The sequence below is a fragment of the Numenius arquata genome, chromosome 4, assembly GCF_964106895.1.
Source record: "Numenius arquata chromosome 4, bNumArq3.hap1.1, whole genome shotgun sequence".
Lineage (NCBI taxonomy): Eukaryota > Metazoa > Chordata > Aves > Charadriiformes > Scolopacidae > Numenius > Numenius arquata.
This window is the reverse complement of record NC_133579.1, coordinates 34,748,501-34,769,785: the sequence shown is the minus strand read 5'-3', so window position 1 is coordinate 34,769,785 and position 21,285 is coordinate 34,748,501. Positions and strand designations below refer to the sequence as shown.

Genomic DNA, 21,285 nt, shown 5'->3' with positions numbered 1-21,285 from the left:
ATGGTATATGGCTTTAGAAATTAGTTAATATGTGCAAAGGCCACTACTTGAGCAAAGATACACTCGCCCGTGTGTACAACTTCTATGATCGTTTGCATAATCAAGTGACTATTCAAGGAAACGGTAGCACCCACTTGTAGAACTACCCAGTAAGTTTACAAATGCAAAACTGAAGGAACTGTGCATTGGAATATATGCAGATAAACATAAAGTTTTAGCATACGTTTAATTCACTTGTCATTACAGCTGTAATAATGCTATGGATGATAAGTTTTTAACTACAAAGTTGAATTTAAAAAGAATTATATCATATTAGGAAGAAGTCTTGTATTAGGAAGAAAAGATAACATCTACAAAAGAACCACCGTAAATGTTAGAGCAGTTATCACTATTATAAGCACTTCTTCCCTACTGTTTCCATTATGAGCAAACCGGTTGATTATATTCTCACTTACTTTATAACAGTTGCCAAATTTTACACCTGGCAACTGTTTTCCCTCTGATATTCCCAGGTTAAATACAGTGAGGTTTTTTGCTGTGAACAGAGTCAACTGATCTATGTGTAATTAGCACAATCTCTATATGTCACTTATTAATTCCCATACTCCTATGAGAAAGTAGCCACCACTTTGTCAATAACAAGAGAAGTCCTAATGGCTGCAGATTAATCTCCCCAGGTGGTTCTTTCTTTATAGCTATCTGTTGGTCCTTATTTTGAATTGCAGAGCAGTGCAACCCCCCGTAAAGTCCAATGGTCGGGATTCTGCACTGTTTTCAGATACAAAGAGAAAATGTACGTCAGGTCTGTTCTCCGAGGCTTTTTGTAGACAGGGCAGGAGTACACACTTCCTTGTTGCTTCTTTGGGTCATGTAGTGCTGTTGTGCTAACAGCATACACATGGACTACAGGAAGACTTGTGAACAGCACCTGAGAATGTTAAAAAGAGACACAGGGCTCAGCATTAGAGAAGCAGGACAGGGTGTCTGAACTCCAAATGCTAGAACTACATTCAGTGATGGCCTTCGGCAAAAGCACAAGCACCTCAGCAGAGCTACACGCGAGAACCTGTGGTCGCTACTACGTTGACCCTAACTTTAAGCCAATGGCAGCTCAGGGAGAGCCTGGAAGGAAAAGAAAGCAGCAGAAACCTCGAAAACTGCATGCCATGGGAGTAGATGGAAAAACAACAGGGTAGTTCTAGGAGGGAGAGAGACCGTTGTCTTTTTTCCCATCCTTTGCCCCTGTGGCTAGTGTTCCCCATTTTTCCCCACCTCCTGTTCCCTGAATGGCAGAACTGGAGCTACAAAGGCCAAGCTGTATTTAGCAACCCTTCCTGATAGCTCTGCACTGCTGGCAGACGAGCTTCAAAGATCCAAGGTGCCTCTTGAGTGTTTATCCAGACCAGATTCCCTCAAGTCTTCCAGCAATATTCATTGGCAGGGGGGAAAAAAAAGACCTGAATCCAAGAGCAACACGGAGGCTTGCTGAACACTCCAGAGCACTTGAGTAAACTCCATTTTTGAAGGTGTCTTTTGACAAACCAAGCAACAGCTGTCACCAGAAGCTACAGCTGGCAAGGTTTGGTTTGGAAAAGTTTGCTCTCAGCCACATACAGAAGTATTTTACCTATGGAGAGGAATTACCTCAACTCCAATTCCAGGACAGTTATCACCGGTTTGCAAAAAGCCAATGGCAGCTTTCCCCGGGCAGTGACCACAGTGTCTAATCACTACTCCATAGCTAGGTTCTACATCTGCTTAGTCACATCAATTAAATGTAATTCCATGCATAGATAAATGAGCATAAGCCCAGAACTAATACTATTCCTCTTATTCAAAAACAAATACCAGGGATTTCTAGTCATCCAAACACTGACCCCCACAGCGGCTGTCATCAAACCCAGTCCTGGGCTCTGGAAATTGTGACAGGATCCCACTTGCTCATTAAAAAGAAGGCTGACTATGGGTTACACTATTTTATTCAAACATAGCTGTGCTTCTAGGGCCCCTGAAGCCAGGAAGCCCAGCATCTGGTCAGCTCCGGTGCAGCGCAGCCTAAATTAATTTTCCAACAGAAGCATTTTAGTTTGGTTCTGGCAGGTTCACCTGTCCTCTTCCCAGCCCTGCTGGTGTTTTTCCCTCTGAAAATCTGTTTTGAAACCACTGCTACAGGCACTCAAAATACATCCTGGTGTTCTCTGAGCACACCATATTGTGCCACAGTCAGCTATGCTCACTTAATCCTTACCTTTGGTGCCGACTCCACCAGCTTACTGTTTCTGCGGTCCCAACCTGCCCCTTCGAGGAAAAGGCCGTATATGTAAACCCCACCGATGTCAGCAGGAGGAGGGCCAGTAACATCTTCTTTCATCATCTTGGTCACTTCATTGTGTAAAACAACACTGTCAAGCGCCCACCCTTTTGCTAAATTCATACGAGTTGTCTCTTGCCTCATAGCAGTTAGGAATCCCTAAGGAAATTGAATATGATATAGAGGGTTTTTAAAAAAATTGAATTTACCCATTTCCAACTTTTATTCCTATATGTGACACATCAGCACAATAAAACCTTATCCCACAGAATCTCATGTACATATAAAACTAAATTCAGTACTATAAATCCAGTGCTTCCCTACACTTTCCCAGTACCGTGCACTTATATACTTGGTGTGCATGTGTTGGTGCTAAGAAGCCACCAAGCTGGCTTATTTAACATATCGGAAGTTGGAAGTATAACTCACCTCACCTCACACACCTACTGTACAAGCAGCCAGATGGAGACAGGTTTATAAGTCTGCCAGATTAATGTGTTTTGTGAGGTTCCAAATACAGGTAATTGCTAAGCCACAATAACACTCGTATTTTATGTGCTATATTACTCACCTTTTCTTATATCAACATTGTAAAAATGCTTTTCAGTTGAAAAATCATGAAGCATTTTAACAGAACACAAAGTACAAACTGGAATCATGCAATTAAATAGTGAAATGCCCCTGTCACTTTGCTGAGTGCAAAGCCTTAATATACTACGACAACATACTATTGTATACACCAGCAAGACAAACTCACAGCCCTCCAGCAGCACAGAATGAAACTCACTCTCTGTTCTGAAAAGCTACAACCTCACGACACGGTTACAAGCTACCACAAGCCAAGCCAGGCTGAAGATGCTGATTAACTTCTCTCATATAACTAACTGACCACATGCACGCACACGTGGGAAGTACCTTAGCCCTAGGAGACAGGAAGGCGGACCTCTTTGCACTTCCAGTCGCCATGCTGTGGACGTACACCTTATTTTACCCTATGGAAACCCATTTGCATAGCCGTGAGATGAATGAATAAAAAACAAAAATTGAAGATGCAGAGCAAGAGGGACTTACTGAGAAAGACAACTAGGCAGGAAGAAGTTTTAGGACAGATTTCAGAGCAGAGGAAGAAGGTATCTGGAGACAGAGATGGGGGAATACAAAGCCACATGTGCAACACACAAAGGTGAGTATCAGAGAGCCAACAGCACAGCTAGGAAGAAATCAGGAGCAATGAGGGAACCGAGCAGGCTTTTCACTTTTCTTCAGTATTCACAGTGCAGGATGCTCCACTGAGCTACTGTTAGGGCCAAGTGAATGGAAGGAAGTCAGATGCGGAAACATTAGCACATCGGTCTACTGAATGCAGGGCCCAGCCTCTGGCTGCTGGGACTGGAGCACTCGTTGCATGTGCTGAGCGCTTGGTAGCTACACAATACCCTTCAAATTATGAGAACATGAGATGACATTCATGAACTCAGATGTTTCGGTTAACTGACATTGGTTGCTTCTCATTAATATCATTCCAGAGACCTTAGGACAAGTGTTTTAAAGAGGTTTTGTGATAGCACAGATAATTTTAATTGCGTTTGAAGTAGTTGAGAACTCTAGCATATAGCTAAGGGAGACAGGATTAAAGGCCAAGTTCTTCTATCAGAAATGCCATTAAATGAAAGCAGAATCCTTGTAGTTAATTTGTGGAATTTTAATTTGTAGAAACATGCTAGTACCAATAGTTTAAAATACACGAAGTGTTCACTGCCAGAAGGCCCCAGAGGGCTACTGGATCCCAGATAAACTGAAATATTAAAGAAAGAAGAGCCTGAAGAGGACAGGACAGAGCAAAGACTGTGCTAAGGGAATCAGTTCAAAGGCACTGTGGAAACACTGGAAGAAAAGTAAGCTCAGAGCTGGGAGTTGTCTTCAGGGATAAGCTTTAGATTGCAGACTATTCTTACAGAGATGACAGGACCTATATGCTGTCTGCAGTGACTTGTAACACTTATCTGCTCATTTGAATGAATCCTAGACAGTGTTTAAAGACTACAGCTGTGAGCTGGAGGCCCAGCTGGGTATCCCAGAGCGGGTGAATGGCACAATAAACAGCAAGAAAGAATAAAGTGACTTGAGGTACCACCGTAGGGCTGAGGGCTTGGCTCCCCCCAAACCCCTCTGTCAGGGACATAATGGACCACTTGGCATGACATTTGTTTAGATTTGTGGTAGTCTTTGCCCTGTTGTTTTTTTGTTTGTTTGCGTGGAGTTGTTTTGTTCTGGGGTTTGTGGGGTATTTGGTGGTGGGGGGTGTGTGTATGTTGTTATTTCAGAAACAGGGAAAATTATTTCTTCTTTCTTCACCTGCATTTTTCTGAACTTCTCACTGGCCTGCTCACTGAAGGCTGCTAAAGCTTTGTCCCTTTCCCTTCTAACAACCCATGCAAACTAACTGTGAGCCTTCTACTGAGGGAGAAGCAGGCATCCATAGAAGCTATGACAAGAAATAAGGAAATCAGTTAAGTCTATTGCTTTCACAGTCGTATTCTCTCCTTTGCCTTAGGAGGTTCCTTGTTTGGCACTTATTTTGCAGTTTCTACAGTGAGCAAATTATGGCAGTTTTACTAGAATTAAGTGGGCACTGAGGAATGGAGGCATTCTACTTCCTATTCTTATTAGTATTCACATTGCTTTGGCATCTCAGGGTCTTAGAAATAGGCTGAGGGTTCATTATGCTAAGTTCTATACAACCAGAAAGACAGTTCTGCCTCACAGGGCTAAAAATCCATATACAGGACAAGTGACAGCAACTGGATACAGAGATGCAAACAAGGAAATAATAAAACAGTATCAGCCAGAATATGGAAATAGGGAGGTAGAAATGAGACATGCATACTGTCAAGTTTTTTCAGGAAAAAATCCAGAAACATCAAATTGACTTCTAGGACGGACGAAAATTCATGGCACTTCTTGTTTTGTTCACCCCAGTTATCTTGGCCCTGTGCAGATACACACAGGGAATCAGGTTTCTTTTACATAGAAGCCTGAGCCTGCTCTCATTTGTATCACTATAAATAAGATTAACTTCTGTGAAATTACTAAATTTATCCTAGTGTATAAACAGTCCAAGAGAAGGCAGAGTGAGGTCCTATATTACTTTTTATGGCCAGAATGCCTCATTCTCCCAGTGCTATAAATCTACTTTATTGTCTTGTGTTATCCATGGCATTTATCCATTGACTATAAAGCAAACAGTGAGATCTAGGAGCTGCATTTCATCTCACAAATGAAAGGAATTTTCTGACAATTTCTCAGGTATTGCAAACAAGCCATTAGAACTGCAGCACTAATACTTCATCACCTCAACTTGCTTGAGAAGACGAAAATCAATTTTCTTAAATATGAAGTACTGATTTTAAACACAGCAATATGACTATTAACAAAATAATAGTTAATTAACTAGAAAAGGATTCTTTGCTCAGGTGAATTTCTTGTAGAATGAGCCAATCCCACGGCCTGGGTTACAGAAAATGGAGACTATAACAATAACCATCTTATTCTTAAGCTTGTGATTGTCAGCAGAAATAATTTTTTTAATCAGGTAAGCAGTTCTCATTCTCTGATTGTTTTTTCCTCTTCACACTATCTATTTAGGGACTTTTAGAACTACTTGTTGTGAAGGGTTAAATTTTTGTAGTTCCAGAGGCTTTCTCACTTGCTATGGTCTATTGAATTACAACTTGTTTGGGGACATTTTACTCTGATTATTTGGCAGCTTTTTTGAGAAATCCAGATGTACGGATTCAAAAAAAAAAATAAAATAGGATGCCCAATTTGAGCTGGCAAATTTTCAGAACTGACACAACCCCAAAGCACAAAAAAAGCCAGCTAAAATAGCCAGTACAAAATCTGTATCAGCTCTTGCTCATCTGTAGTGCAAAAGCAAACACCAACAAAACCAAAAGCCAATTAGGGTTGCATCCAGCCTGATCATTGCAAAAGTTACTTAGGAAAATTTTAGAATGCCACTATCAATGTGCTGCTAACAAATCAAGTATGGAAGCATAATCATTTTATTAAAACTCCTACTCCTCTCCCTCATACTTTTGCTTGGGAAGCCTTTGCTCAGGGATTCTGTGAGCACACTTCCATGCTATAAAGCGGTACCAGCAAACAGCTGACACAGCCAGGATAGATGATAGATGGACATTTCCCAGCAGTAGTCCTAGAGAATATTTGCCACTGTTGCTTTCTCTATTCTAGGCAGCTGTTTCAGCTAGCTTTTGCATTGCTAACAAGTATTGAGATTAAAATAGATCTTTAAAATAGCTTTTTGCTAAGGCTTCACAGAAACCTGTTGGCTGGATACTCTCACAATGACTCACTTCCACAACTCACACTTCCCACAAACATCTGTGAATCATAAAAAGCTTTAATGAATGTGGATAGCTGTGCAAAGAAACTACACATCACCTAGGTATGTATACTTTACTTCTTTTAACTCTGTTCTCAGCTGTTCCTTTTTTTTTGTTTCATTTTGTGCCAGGTTTTTATTTTAGATGGTGCAGGCAAGAGGCTGTATTTTTAATATGTCTCTGCAGACCAAGTCTGGCACAATTCTGGAGTGGTATAAATAACAAACCTTCCATTTCAAAGAACTGATTTGCAAGGATTGAGAGCCAAGGCCAAAACTCTTCTTCCTATGTCAAAGTTTTGAAACTTACCTTGTTTTGTACTCAGAGGGATTTTCATACAACGAATGAAAACCAGATTACTCTGACAAAGGAGGGGGGAAAAAGGAGGACAATTTTGAAATGTGAAAAAGCTGAATTTACCCAATTTCCACACTATAATTAAAGCAACCAGAAGATGTGTTCCATTATTGCACTAACATTTTTTTGGTCTAGCAAAAATGTCTTCAATATACGTTGAAGTTAATTTATCCTATGTTTATGCTAAAAATTGAATTTAGATTACATTTTTTATAGTCACGACTGAGTCAACTTGAAGTTCTCTCATGGTCTAATTTAACTGTTGCAGAGGACTTAGAAAGATCAATCTGGCTGTCTCACCTGTGGGTTAAAGAATCCTGTCATCCAGAATTGATTTGGTCGGCCATCCTGCAGCCAACTGCTGAACTGCTGGTTTCTTTCAAGAAGCTCAGTAAACCAAAATCCCAAAGTAGACGACTCCCAGGAAATCCTAAACCACAGTTTTGGAATTCTAGCATCATACATATTATCTAAAGCATCTCGCAATTCTTCTGACATAATTATGGTTCCTGGAAGATAAGTAAAACATTCAGAATGAACTTTCCCCTAGCTTGCAAAGGCAATTAAAACTTCCAAATGACATTCTGAGTCTAATAAATTCTCTTTTGTTGTGCCTTAATTGCACACCTGTTGCACTAAAGTGTTATCAGTTTGCAGTTAAATTGCTCAACTTGTAAGACTTGATTCATAGTTAAAGATGACAAGATAAATGTATTTCTTCTGTTATTTTGATCAGAGATAAAGAGGTTTTTTAAAACAACTCCTCTCTCACACATAATATTTATATTCATTATATTCACACTGTGTTTGGAATATGATTAATCATTTAAACTTTTAAAATATATTTTAATGGTTCCCACATACATGATCAACGATAGAGATGTGTACTTTGTACATTTCCATTATCAAGATTCCCAGCAGGAAAGCAGCATGAAGAATAAACCTAAAGGCAAGATTTTTTGTATATTTTTTCGGCAGTGGCAGTGCATACTCCCATATTCCATGCACAGCACTACTGTCTCCATTAAAATACCAGCATTTACTAAGACAACGATTTTTCTGTGATATTCACCATTCCATGTGCAAGAAGTTCCTACATCTTATCAGTTCGTACTCTCAATAGTACCGACAGCTGGCACATGGCCATGCCTCAAGAAGTCTTCTCTGTTCCAGCCAAAATATTTTAAATTATAGACTGACTTGGTAGCCCCTGTTACAATTAAATTTTCTTGTCATACCAATATTTGGTGCATTGCCATGCACACAACTGCTGTACTTGCCACAAGAATTACATGAGATACCAAACAGAATTAGATGTAAAGGAAAGAGAAGTGGTCTGGGTGACTGCAAACAAGAGCTGCAGCGGCCCATCCAAACATATCTTATTACATATCTGTAATAAGTAAGCATTTCAAGGCCCTTCCTCCATTGAAGTTGGCAGGTCCCCAGTTCAGGGGAAGGAGAAGAATATCCAGAAACCAAACACGAGCTTTAAATTTAGAAGAATGCAGTGGCTACCCTGAACACTTGTATAACAGTGTGTGCAAATCTGGTACTTCCTACTATATATCAATGGCAAATAGGCTTCATTTTCTTCTAGCAGATAATAACCTGCTCTCATTTATATGCACCTCATTTTGTGCAACAAATGCTATGAGAACACTATTGACTTTTAGAAAACTGCAAATATTAAAAAATACTGCCCATCCCACATTCTCTGTAATGGCTTTGTAGTCAGCTTCAGAATCATGTTTTGGGATAGCTAAGGGTCTTTTTATAACACAATAAGTAAATCTTCTCTTTGAGTATAAATCTTCTCTAACATATAACCAAGAGCACCAACATTTAAGAAAGAAGCCACTCTGTGTCATCTCCACTTTACCTAGAAAAATGTAATATTAGACCACACACTCTATTCACCCTCTGGTGGCAGAAAAAGTGGAAAAAAATCATGCAATACATGTTGATTTCAACTTCAGAGCAATCACAGTGAGGACAGAAAGCAAGCAATGAGCATCGCATTGGAGTCCTGGGGATCATTAGCACCCGAACTATGAAAGAAAGAACACTTTCATCTCTGTTTCTTCCTCATTTTCAGGCTGATGCAGCCAAATTTCTCCTGCAAAAAGAGTTGTGAGGGAGCCACATTTTCTTCTCTATTCTTGTGGGCAGGCTGGAGGTTTTCAAGTAGGGAAATAAAGCCAGTCTCTTCCCCAAGCATGGTGAAATCTCTTCGGACGTCTGCCCGTTATGACTCAGAGCAGCTGCTGAGAACATTAAGCCAGAGTGTTCTTGAGGATGAGGTATGTTCACAGTTCTGGCCTTGCCCCTGTAGCTGCATAAATATTCCTAGTGAGTGGGTGTCATCTCTGGCAGTAGGCATACAGTGCTTGAATTTCAGCACTAAATGACATCTGTGTGTGTTGGGATGCATTCCTGCAGCTAAAAGACTTCAATAAAAATACAAATAATTTAAAAAATAAATTGTCAGAAATAGAATAAGTAACATACGAGAAAAATAATGGCATCTTTCTGGAGAAAGGTGATACAGGTGTTTGAAAAACTATATTTGATAAATTGAATGAGTAGCATAACACCATAGGCTTCTCACATCTAACTTCTGAGAAGCTCAGAAGTTCTAGTTACTACATGAAGACAATGAATTTCCTATGAACTTAACATTACAGACTTGAATGTTCTATAAATCAGGCAGGCCAGCTGTTTATAACTCAGATATTTTGGAGATTACTTCATGATATTCTATTTCTTGAATGGAGTAAAGCCCATCTGAAAATGACTGATGAAAGGTCAGGTCAGTTAAAGACATTAGGCAATTTCCATGCTTCAAAAATAATATGAACTGTAACCATACTGTCTGCACTGAATACAGTTTGGAAATTAGGATTCCCCTTTTTTATTGCCCTAAATTTATACTGTCTCACTTCTAAACCACATCTAAATCTATCCAGTTGCTGTGTAGTGAATAAGCCAAATAAAGCTACTCAGTTCCAAGAATAACTAGTTTTTATTATGAATTAAAGTAAATAGTCTGTTCTTTTCAATTGCTCTGGGTTTAGGCTGATTCTTCAACAGACATAATGCTTTGAATGGACCTTGTATTATTTCACAGAGTTGCCCCTTTTCACTACCATACCTACCGCAAGCTGAATCCGAAAAATGTGGAATTTGAATTTCACATTTAGGAAAGCCTGTATCTGGACTAGAAAACACATGTATCTCATTTAAATGAGTGGATAAAGTTAGGAACAAAGGAAGGATCTTAAACTCCAGCATGAACCAAAAAAAGCCTCAATCCACTGACTGATTCTCTTCCCACAGGCACAGATGTGAATCATGAATAACCAGAATAATTATGTAGGATATAAATGAGATGAGAAGAAACTAGTTTCTCCATCAAGTACAATTTGCCAATAGCTGACATCATTATAATAGGATTGGAGACTATCCCTTGAGGAAGATACGTGCTAGACAATGAGTCTGTTAAGCTAGCCTTAACAGTACACAGAGGAAAAAGCTCAGTGAAAGCATCAATCCATTCTTGACTGTCACAGTTGCAGCTACAGAAGTTGATATTTTCAGCCTTTAATCCCCACTCAAGTTTACCTCCCAAGCAACCAGGTTTGTTGTTGGACCAGTCACTTCTTGCCTCCACCACCAAACTGCGACTCCCTCTTCTTTGATGAACATATTGAAGATAAAATCCAAACTTGCTTATAACTTCATAAGCTTTCCTCCCTTTCTGCCTTATGGCAACAGCTGACTTGCTTGTGCTTTCCCTTGTGCATTTTTTATTATTCCACCCAAAGGCACAAGGTATACAGAGTACTAGATAAAAACAATAAAAGCTAATATGTTTCCCCATACCTAGAACTTAATCTTTTTTTGCAAGCTTTAGTAAGTTTCTGCTAGTTCAGTGACCACCATTGTTGCACTGAAAGAAGTCAACTTCTTTGCTTCAGGCAGATCTTTGGGTATTTCCCTCTTTCTTCACTTGCAGCGCTTGGGCACTTCAGCATTAGGAGATGACTCCCAGGAAGCTCTCAGAAGCATATTTAACTCCACTATGCTGTTTTAATCCCAATGACCTCAACAATTTATCACCTCCCTTTGCTCCTGGTCTCAAGAACAGGAAGAGTAAATCAGGCAGCCAAGCCCTTCAATGCACAACAATCTCTCCATTTTTTACTTGTAGACTGTGGTATTCTCTCCAGCTGCACCTAATCTTTGCCCAGTTCTGTTTTCTGTTTGTTTTCCACCTTCCCTTTCTAGCGCAGAATCCTCTGATTTAATTCTTCAAGTCAAGAGAGATGAAAGGAACTGAGAAACTTGAGTAGCATGCAATTTTTCCACATAGAAGAGCACACAAATCCCAGATTCTCTGCAACAGCTAATTTCTTTAAACCAGAAAGAAGGCAATTTGAAAGTAACTTTGCAAATTGTTCTGAAAACTTACCACCTCCAGTACTAAATTCACTTGGCTACATGCACCAAAGAACCAAAAATGAAAATTTTAAAGCAATAATTTGAAGATTAAAACCAATGCACACCCCCCAAAAAGTAATACAAATCACTATCCTGAGCTAAAGTAATAGAATAGGCAGCTAAAATATTTTCTGCAGTTTGCCCTAAATGTGCAATGTGTTTTTCTAAATAGTTGTCCTGGCTAGCATCATGGCAAGCAGACATAACACTTATTAGAAGTCCAGAAATAACATGCCACACTTTGTAAAAGACAACAGGAGGCATTCTGGCATCCTTCTCAGGATGAGAAGTAAATAATGGATGAGAGCTGCTGAGCCAAGAGTAACTATGCCACAAGACATGCTAGATTCATCCCCTCCATTCCTCGAATGAATTCCCCATTGTTACATTCCATTAATGCCCTTACTGAATGCTCTTAATCAGATTCAAATAAAATCCTCATCCGAAAGTGGAATACACAGATGATCCCTACAAGCCTTACATACACACACGGTAAGAATCAGTAAGGTAAGAGCCCAAGAACTTTCAGTCCAAACATCTGTTACCACTGTCAGCAGGCCAAACCAAAATTGTATTAGTTAGCAGTCTTAAAGCATTACAAGTGAAAACAGAACCTAGCCAGCCAGTGGGAATGAGTCCATGCTCTGTCCTTTCATGGGAAATCACCTTTCCTGTGCACTCTGGCAAGACTAGTTTCCTGAGCTTCAGTTTTTCACCACGTAGATTAGAATAAATTATGGGCTACCTCTTTTGGAATTCATTTATATCCCTCTTGCAAGGTGCTACATACAATGAGCAGAAATTCCTTGCAGCAACATGATGCAAACACTACCATCAATATCATGGTATCCTAAGTTGCAAAAAAATAGTGAATCTTTTGCTTATTCTTTCAGGGGTTTAACATGAAGTTTTTGTAGAAGACACAGGAATTCTAAGTGATTCCTATTACATATGTAGAACTAGATGCTACCTCACATCTACATGAAGTTTGAGGTGTTTCAAAATGTTCTTATATGAATGACAATAAGGAAAGGACCTTACTTGACCTAAGGCCAACACACTGGTTAGCAATGAAGTATAAGGATGGTGAGGAGCTAAAATTAGATTTCATGCATATAACCTATGTGTCATTCAAAGAACATGGTATACATCCGTGTGGGTAAAAAGAAGACAATTAGCAAAGTCCCATCTCTCCTTAGTAATATCCTTGTACCTGATCCTATTATTCCAAAAGCTCTGATTGCCCTCTCTTTCAGTGTAGGATAAGAGTAATCTGTGATTTTTTTCAAGTCCTGTGCAAGTAGGTGTGCATTACGTGCATGAAAATACGCTAGCTTTGTAACATGAGGGCTGCCATGTTGTAGTTGCAGTGGAAAGTTTGCTTAAGCTTGGTAGAGCTTCTCCATGACAAACGCCATGATGACTTCTGAAACAGTTATTTGTATTCCACTTCTTTGCCTTCTGTGTTGGTCTTATTGCTCCCATAGGTATCTGCACAGTGCTTGTCTTGCAAGTACTAAGAAAAATGTAAGGAACAAAAACTGTGGGCCTGTGGAAACAAATCTTTACACATTACAAGTCATGTAAACGCTTTTAGAGGGATTGCTATATTCTCAGGAAATACGTTAACAGGAAAAGGACTTCTCTCTCCTAACTCTGCAAGTACTGCACAAATAGCAGCGGGAGTTCTGTGATCATGTGGCACATGTATGACATGAAAGGATAACAAATCCAAGGTTTCCTGTATGGCCTTCACTTGTTCATGAAGTAGGCACTTCCTAAGGTTTAGTTTGAAAACACAAAGCCATAAGGTACCAGAAACAAATGCCAAGTGGATGCAGTTTTATCACCAAAGTAGAATCTAGATAAACTCATAAGTAAATGAGTTAAACATTTCTTTCTTTCATGACAAACCCATAAACAGAATATTAAGTAGGTTAAAAAAATCAGGAAATAAAACTAAATTAAAAGCTGTGCTTATTTCCATTGCCAAGGATTCAATATCCACTTTCAATGCCACTACAAGCATGCTCCACTGCTGAGATTCATTGAAGCCACTCAAGGGGGACTAGAGATAACTCCCACGGAATTTCTCTTCTCATTTTCTTCAATGATAGAAGACACATCAGGGTGCCATCAAAATGCTTACCACTCCTACTTCAGTGCATGGAGAAATAAAGAGAACCACCCTCAGTCTCACAGATAGGCCATATTCAGTTGCCCTCTACTCAAACAAACTCTAAGAGACAAGGAATAACTGAATGGATCATTAGATTTTACTGCATTTAAAGACACTATCTTCATTAGTGGGAGAGGGGGTTTGAAGTGCCTGTTCCCCAACAAACAGGCCGGGTATTAGTATTCTATGCCAGAGGCAATTTATGCTTACACAAGAGGTAGATAAGGCACGTACACAGGAACTCTATTGCTCGTATATTGCCCTACAAAGAATACGGTCACCTTCTGCCAGGGGCTCAAAATCTGATGTTTATAATCCATTAGGATCTGGAGTTTTGGTTCAGACCCCATGTCTTACTGCTTGAGAGATGAGAAAACAGCTCTTTCCTCATCTTCAAAAAGATTCCTCTATCTGGAACATTGCCTCTATTTAGGTCATTTGAGAGGAGAGTCATCACTGCTGTTTTGTGATTTATGTGAAGCTCTGTATTATTCCAACTGTGAAATAAATTCTGGGCAATCAATAAGTAATTAAAACAGAACTAATAGTTGGGACATAACTGAGAGTACAAAGCGCAGCTACAATCTAATTATTACAATTTGATCCAAAAACTGTATCCCTCCGGGCAGCAAAGTTTATTGGTATAGAGGCAGGCTTGTGGGGCACAGCTGCCAACAAACATGTTGGACACATGATGAGCATCCTCACCCCTCCCAAAACCTGAACATTGCTTAATCTGCCTTCTGGATAGAGGGACAAAACTGGCTGTGCTAACTCCCTCAACATCCCTCATGTTCAGCTGCATGTGGGCTCTCACTGAGAAGGGCTTTATATTACCTTGAATACAGCTTAGTGGGCAACGGTAAAATGACTGTTTAAAAAAGGTCCATCTATTCACATCCAACATGTAGAATCAAATATTCAGAGCTCCTTCACATGACACAACATGAAGATGCACTATATTCTTAAACACAAAATTTGAAAACTTAGATCTGCTATAAGTGGGTGCTCAGGCCTTAACAGGTTCATGAAGCCAGAGCCAGATGCCTGACCAGGGCAGATGCCAAAATTCACAAAACCGGTTTGAGCAGGCAGATCAGTTTCCTTCATTGTAAAGAAAAAGAAGCACATCAGATGACCTGAGATTGCAGTTGATTAGTTTTGGGGGAGAATCTAGTATGAGAGAGTTTGGGTTTTTCCCCTTTGCTGTGGCAAGAGAGAGTGTCTAAATGTTCTTTCCATCCCCTAATTAACAGTCTATCACATGCACTTGATGTATCATGAATCTGCCAGAAACCATTAATCGTTATTGTTAACTATACATTCAATTTTGTTTTCAGAGCAATTTTTCACTATATTTAACTTGCTTGTTCCTAAGAAAATTATAATGTTTTAGAGGATTGTACAAAAGTTACAGCATTAACTTGATTAAACACCTGGTAGAGGACTGTGCCCACTGTGAAACTCAATACTAAGTGCAAATAAATTATGTTATTCATCCATTCCTCTGCAGAATTTTGTACATTTTGAGACTTTAAATATATCTGTCACAATCAAGGAAAGATTAATACTTTCCTGGATGGAAAGCACTATTTTAATTTACTTGAAAAGGGACTCTATGCACATATAAAAAGGAACTTTCAGCTCACTATTGAAACAGAGGACAATTGTTTCTTCAAGCTTGATCTTTGCGTAGGTTATTATATGATATGGAAACTTATTAACCTTGGGCACATTTATGAACCTCTTTCCTAGATTCAGATTCATGAATTCATGAATCCTAGATTCAGATTGTAGGCATGATGTTTCTGAAGCATGCATTGTTGCCTCGGTGAATCACATAAATGATAGGGAAAAATCCCTTTTGATTGTTATGTAATAAAAATACAAATTAAAAAAATCTATCTTCATGAAAGACTTACTGTCAAAAGACCGGAAAATGCCAGTAAAACAGATCACGGTACTGCCATCACCTATATCAGAAGGGACTTTTGAGGCACTCTAACCTTCTCCCTCTGGGGACAGTTTGCTATCTCAGATACTTTCTGCCTCTGCTGGAGAACAGCAGACCTCAGTGAGATCTTAAGCAGTGGAACCAAATCATTCCTGCTTCATTTTCATTTGTTGTTAATTCAAGAAGCTTGGCTGAGCAACAGTATACTTCCATTCTTGGATATTTCAACTCTTGCAGATGAGCAAAATGGCAAGTGAAAACAAAAAGTAGACAGTAACATCATCATCTCTTCTTTTTCCTCACTCCTTTTCTGATCAAATTTTCCATCTGCTTCTAGTAGCCTGTACCCTTGATTTATCTTAACTACATTCACCACTAATAACTTTCAGCCAAATACTCCTGCCTCTGAGAGATATGGAGTGCTGTTACTTACCTCCTGTGATGGCTAAAAGCAGAACTCTATCATTCTCTTTTGACTGGCACTCACACTCACTTCAGCTTCCATTTAGAGACATCCTATTTCGTATAACTAGTTTCATGAACATTGTGAATCTCATGCTTAAATTAGAGTCTTTACCATCTGGCCTCCTGAGTACCCTGTCTCTCAATTACTTAGCAGCAACACTTCTACCTTGTTCTATATCATTATGTCTCAGCTTAATTTCATAAATGACTCTGGCACATGACCTGTGGACCTAATCATGCAATCCAGCTCCTCTGAGCTCTGTAGAGATCCTAGAGAGAATCACAGAAGTGTAGTAGTGCTGTGGGACATGAACTGCAATACTGGAGCACATGCATACAGAATAAATTAAGGCAGAGTGTCCTTAGAGATGCAGTCAGGATGCTTTAAGGGCTAGAATTAGTCATCATATGATAAAGAGAGAGAAAAAGACAAAAATGGGGGGAGGGAGAGAACAAAAGAGAAAGAGACAGAAAAGGAGGTAAGGAGGCAAAATATTTATTTAGTTATATAGTATAAGCAACTGCTAGTAATAAATATTGCATCTTAATTAGTATGATTTTTAATATTGTAACTTACCATCAATGGCCAATTTGAGATCAGTCAGTGTAGTTCGAACTCTTGATATAACATGTTGCATGCGGTCAATTTCTTGACGGAGAAATATGTTTATGGGTTGAACAGCCCCCATCTTTTGAAGCTGGGCTTTCACCTAAACAAGAATAGTGCCACAATTATAAAATTTAATCTCCTGTTTCCCATGCAATAATTTTTGAAAGCAAAAGGATGTTTTTTCAATTGTATCGCATAATTCCTGAGAAAAGAAACTTTTATGTAACAGATGGCTGTGCAAGTCCTGTGCCAACTGTAAGATTTAGCACAGTGTGACTCATTAGCTTACCAAAAGGAGCTCCTCCATCATTTTAAAGAGGGAAAGTTCCCTCTTTTTGAAGGGGCACAGCAGTTCCTTCACTCCTTGTTAGGCTGCAGGGTCTTAGTTCTTAAAAAAAAAAAAAGCACCACATGCTATACAAAAGCATGTTCGATGGTAACTTCTTCAGATTTCCAAATTGTGCTAGGTGAACTTTCTCACCCCTTCTTGCCCTGCTGAGTTGAAATAATGCTACAAATGGAGTTTGACTTAACAAGCACAATGATAGATAAAAGCTGCTACTTCCAATAGCACGTGACTCACTCGTAAGACAATGTGCTCCTGTATGCATTACAAGAGAGGCAAGATTGCCAGGAATAATGTAGATGCCACAGAATTCTGTCACACCATTAGGTGCACCATTTTGTAGGCAGAAGCTTTGGGCCTGCTTAATTTTTAAGGATAACAGTTTCACTCATATTCAACAGAGAACATTTTCAAAATGGAATCAGTTGTCTATGTTACTTAAGGACATGCGACAGCAACAGTAGCAAAAGCATTCCCCGCCTCACTTCAGCATACGATGCATATACGATAGGCGTCAGACATAGACTGTATGTTTCATGTATATCAAAGATGACTGTGTATAACAGTGCATGAGAGAGCATTTAGTGGCACTCGCAGAAATCATGGTGCCTATACCTCACATAGCACCAGAATTCACTTAAAAAAGGCTTTCAAGTGTTTTTCCCCACTATGACTTGGCTTTCGGAAAGCCAATGGACTTCTCTCTGTACTCGCTACCACTCAGCCACATGCATCATCTTTCACACTGAAGCAGCCTGAACGCTGATCTTTGCCGCATTGACTCCTTCCCTCTGCAAGGGAACTCTGGAACCAAAAAGAGATCACATACAGTAAAATAAGATCCTGAATCCAGATACCTATATGACCATTAATTTATCATAAAAGAGCTGACCCATAGGATCAGTTTGCTAAAATAATTTAAGAGCTTACTAACAAAAGATTCAGAAAGAGTTACAAAGTCTATTCTTTCAAAGAGCAGAATATCCTTGGAATTCTACTGCAGGCAAGTAGAAGCCACAAGGTTTTCTATAATGTGTGCTATTTCATCAAGGCCAGAAGTCCACTGGATTTTGCTTTGTGTTTTTCCCAATATACTCATATATCTCATTGTATACATTATTATGTATACTACACATTATATACACATAGTAAACATTATTAAGATATTATTATTACGCTGAATAGTAAGTTTCTGCAAGATGAATGTAATATAGTAGTTGAGGGTTATAATTGCTAGCATAAATGAGTAAATGCTTTTACAACTTCCAATTCTCAAGTTTCAACTCCAAGCCAAATAAAATACTCTTTTTCAACTTTATATGCTATGCTCCTTGGGAGACAGCTATCAGCAAGGTTATTCATCATCTTTTAATCACAAGGACCCATGAGTTTGTCAGACAGAATGTCCAACAAATAGGTGCCAGCCAATTATGCTAATGCTTTGCAGTGTGACAGTTCATTTTACAGACTGAGTTAAATGTTTCTTCCTATAAAAGAGAAAAAAGTAATAAAATCAGCTATCACAAGACTAGAACTGAGATAATAAACTCTTCTTGGATAATTTACACAATGAAATATTCTGATTTTTTTCATACAAAATCCAGGGACAGCTTCTGCTTTCTGGAAATTTCACAGGAATTGATAATTCTCCCTCTTGCTGAAAAAGCAAGAAAAAGTTTGAATTTTTTTTTCCAGAATACTTAGAAGTCTAGTGCATGCCGCTAATTAGAAAGGAATTATATAGAATATACTCCATGGTTTTATCCTTTAAATAAGAAATACACATTTTTCTAGTCTACAAAGTTTGTGTTCCTTTGGGGGATCATTTAGAGGAAGAATTTCTCCTGTTTGAGGAAAAATTGTATGGAAGATGTTGTTAAGGGGGTTATTTTCCAAATATTTATGAATCTACAAAGAGAAGATGAAATAAATATTCTAAAATATTACTGTACTGATAATCATACAATTTGATTAACTAGTGAGTTCTCGGAATTTAAATATTCTTCTCATTTGTTTTCATGTACCTACAAAAATACCTGTAATGTTTTGAATAATGGAGTGAACTAATAATGCAGAAATCTGTTAGTCAATCCTAGGTGTGTTCACAGTGCTCAGCTTGGACCACCAAGCACAATCATATAAGAAAACTGAAAAAAATTACATACTTTCTACTTTATTGTGTACAAACCAATCCTTATCTGCAGTGAGATTTACTAGGCATAACACAGTGCCTTTCTTGAAAACATTGCTATTAAGATTAGTTTTAAATACCAGCTCTGAGATATGATTGACTGTTTTTGTATTAGAATTCTTATCAAGCAATCAGATTACTTACTTCCAGTGCTATATTTATTATGACATAAAGAGATGGATCCTGACTGACAGAAAAAACCCTCAAAAGACAAAACTCACTAACCAAAATAGCCTTTCTGATATTAATATACTAATTCCATAAAGCCCACTTACAATATCTCCTTTTCATTATGCAAACAGCTGTCATCTAACATAAAACAAGGTGATTTAAGAAAGGAGCAACTAAAATCATAATCTTAATAGCTTTGCCTACCTGATTTTGCAATGCAGATCTCTACTGTGTCGGATTCCTCTATGCACATTTTTTAGCTGTCCTCAGGTACCCAACTCCTTTGTCACCACATACTTTACAGGACATTCAGCAGAAAAGCAGTTGCTGAACTCATGTCATTTAATGATCAGTGATCAAATTACTGTAGTAGTAACCACCTATCATTTTCACAGAATCCCAGAATCACAGTTCAGTAAACGCTATCATTTTCAATTAGACTTCCCTACTTGCTATACCCTTTGTCAGCAGAAATGGGAAGTCCATCACTCTGTGAGATGGTCTAAATAAGAGGCCGGAATAAGAAAGACAAGCTCAGGCCATGTCTAAGTCAAAGCTCTTTTCAAATGGTGTCAAGGGTCAGTTCTCTGTGGCATACAAGGAAGCAAGCAATAAAATATGTAGAAAATAGCTGCAGCTCAAGAGCTGGATGATGACCGTATCTGGTAGGGTTGGTAAGTAAACCAGAGACACCTTAAAAAGTATCTAGGTTAGTGTTTCAGTTCAGATCCTGAAATTTTTTTTGTAGCAAAAAATCTACATTGAAATGTAGACTTCAGGTGCACAAACTGGCTTAGCTTCAAATTAATTTAACCCAAAAGGCACACTTCAGGGAGTCTAACATGCTCCAACCGCTAATGGGTGTTCAGCCTACAGGCCAGACTAGAGTTAGAACAAAGTAAATTCCCCAGATGAGCTCCTATTCCCATGCAAAACTTGCTAATGTAGTCATAGACTTAGTGGAGGATAAGGTGAAATCAATACTACAAAAAAATTTTAAGGAAAAAACCTATTGCTACTTATGTTAAAAGCCAACCTCCAATTAAGTGCAGTATCTTTGGAATGTCTCTATGTCTGTTCCCTAGCAAGCTGTTTTTCAAGCTACAAGGATCATTTTCATTATAAACCTCTGAGTGTGACAGGCTGACGTTCACTCTTGCACCTGTCTTCACTCACGTGGAGTGACTGGACCTAATCATTTTACCAAGACCCAGAAGCAAAAACGGTTATGAAAGCAGAACGCTTACTCTGCCTCTGACTTCGGAGTAAGAAAAATGAAGACAGTTTTAGGTCAGGAGGAAGCTTTATTTTGCTTTTCCATCACCTGTGTCAAGCTGCAGTCTGATAAAGCATGCAAAGGTGACTTGTTTTGTTTATAGTCTTTTGGGTGGACACTGAGTCTGTTATTTGACTGGTGAGAGGAAGCGTTACAAAAGTACAACAAAAGCAGCAGCTTATCTTGTAGGGTAAAGCAGTTGCCCTGTTTCGAAAGTTGTTGGTTCCAAAGTCATTAACAAAGGCCAATAATTGAGAAATGAAGGCCTCTGTGTGACAGCCTGAATTTTCTCTGAATTCACAATGCATCAAGAGAAAGTACAATCTGGAGCTCTGAATGTCAGCAAATAATTGGTTTCAGTACCGTCCGTCCCTAACCTAGTCTGTTGGGGCTTTAACTCTGATCAAATTCACTCCACACTTGCTGAAGAGAGACAGAAGAACTGATCAAAGATAGCAAAGGCACCTGCCACTTTCCCTGAAGAGTATTTGCTTTTAATTACCTTCATTTGTTTCC

At 38.9% G+C, this 21,285-nt stretch overlaps 1 protein-coding gene across 1 annotated transcript in view; it reads right to left on the bottom strand.

Moving 5' to 3' along the window:
- Positions 1-208: 208 nt before the first annotated feature.
- The window catches only part of LOC141464169 (dynein axonemal heavy chain 5-like), a 159,570-nt gene continuing 138,493 nt past the window's right edge, over positions 209-21,285 (bottom strand). Inside the window, exons 74-77 of the mRNA XM_074146952.1 lie at positions 16,753-16,885; positions 7,375-7,583; positions 2,249-2,470; positions 209-928 (exon numbers count right to left, since the gene is read on the bottom strand). Of these exons, the coding sequence (XP_074003053.1) occupies positions 710-928; positions 2,249-2,470; positions 7,375-7,583; positions 16,753-16,885 (783 nt within the window). The 3' untranslated portion in view covers positions 209-709. The remainder of the gene's footprint in view (positions 929-2,248; positions 2,471-7,374; positions 7,584-16,752; positions 16,886-21,285) is intronic.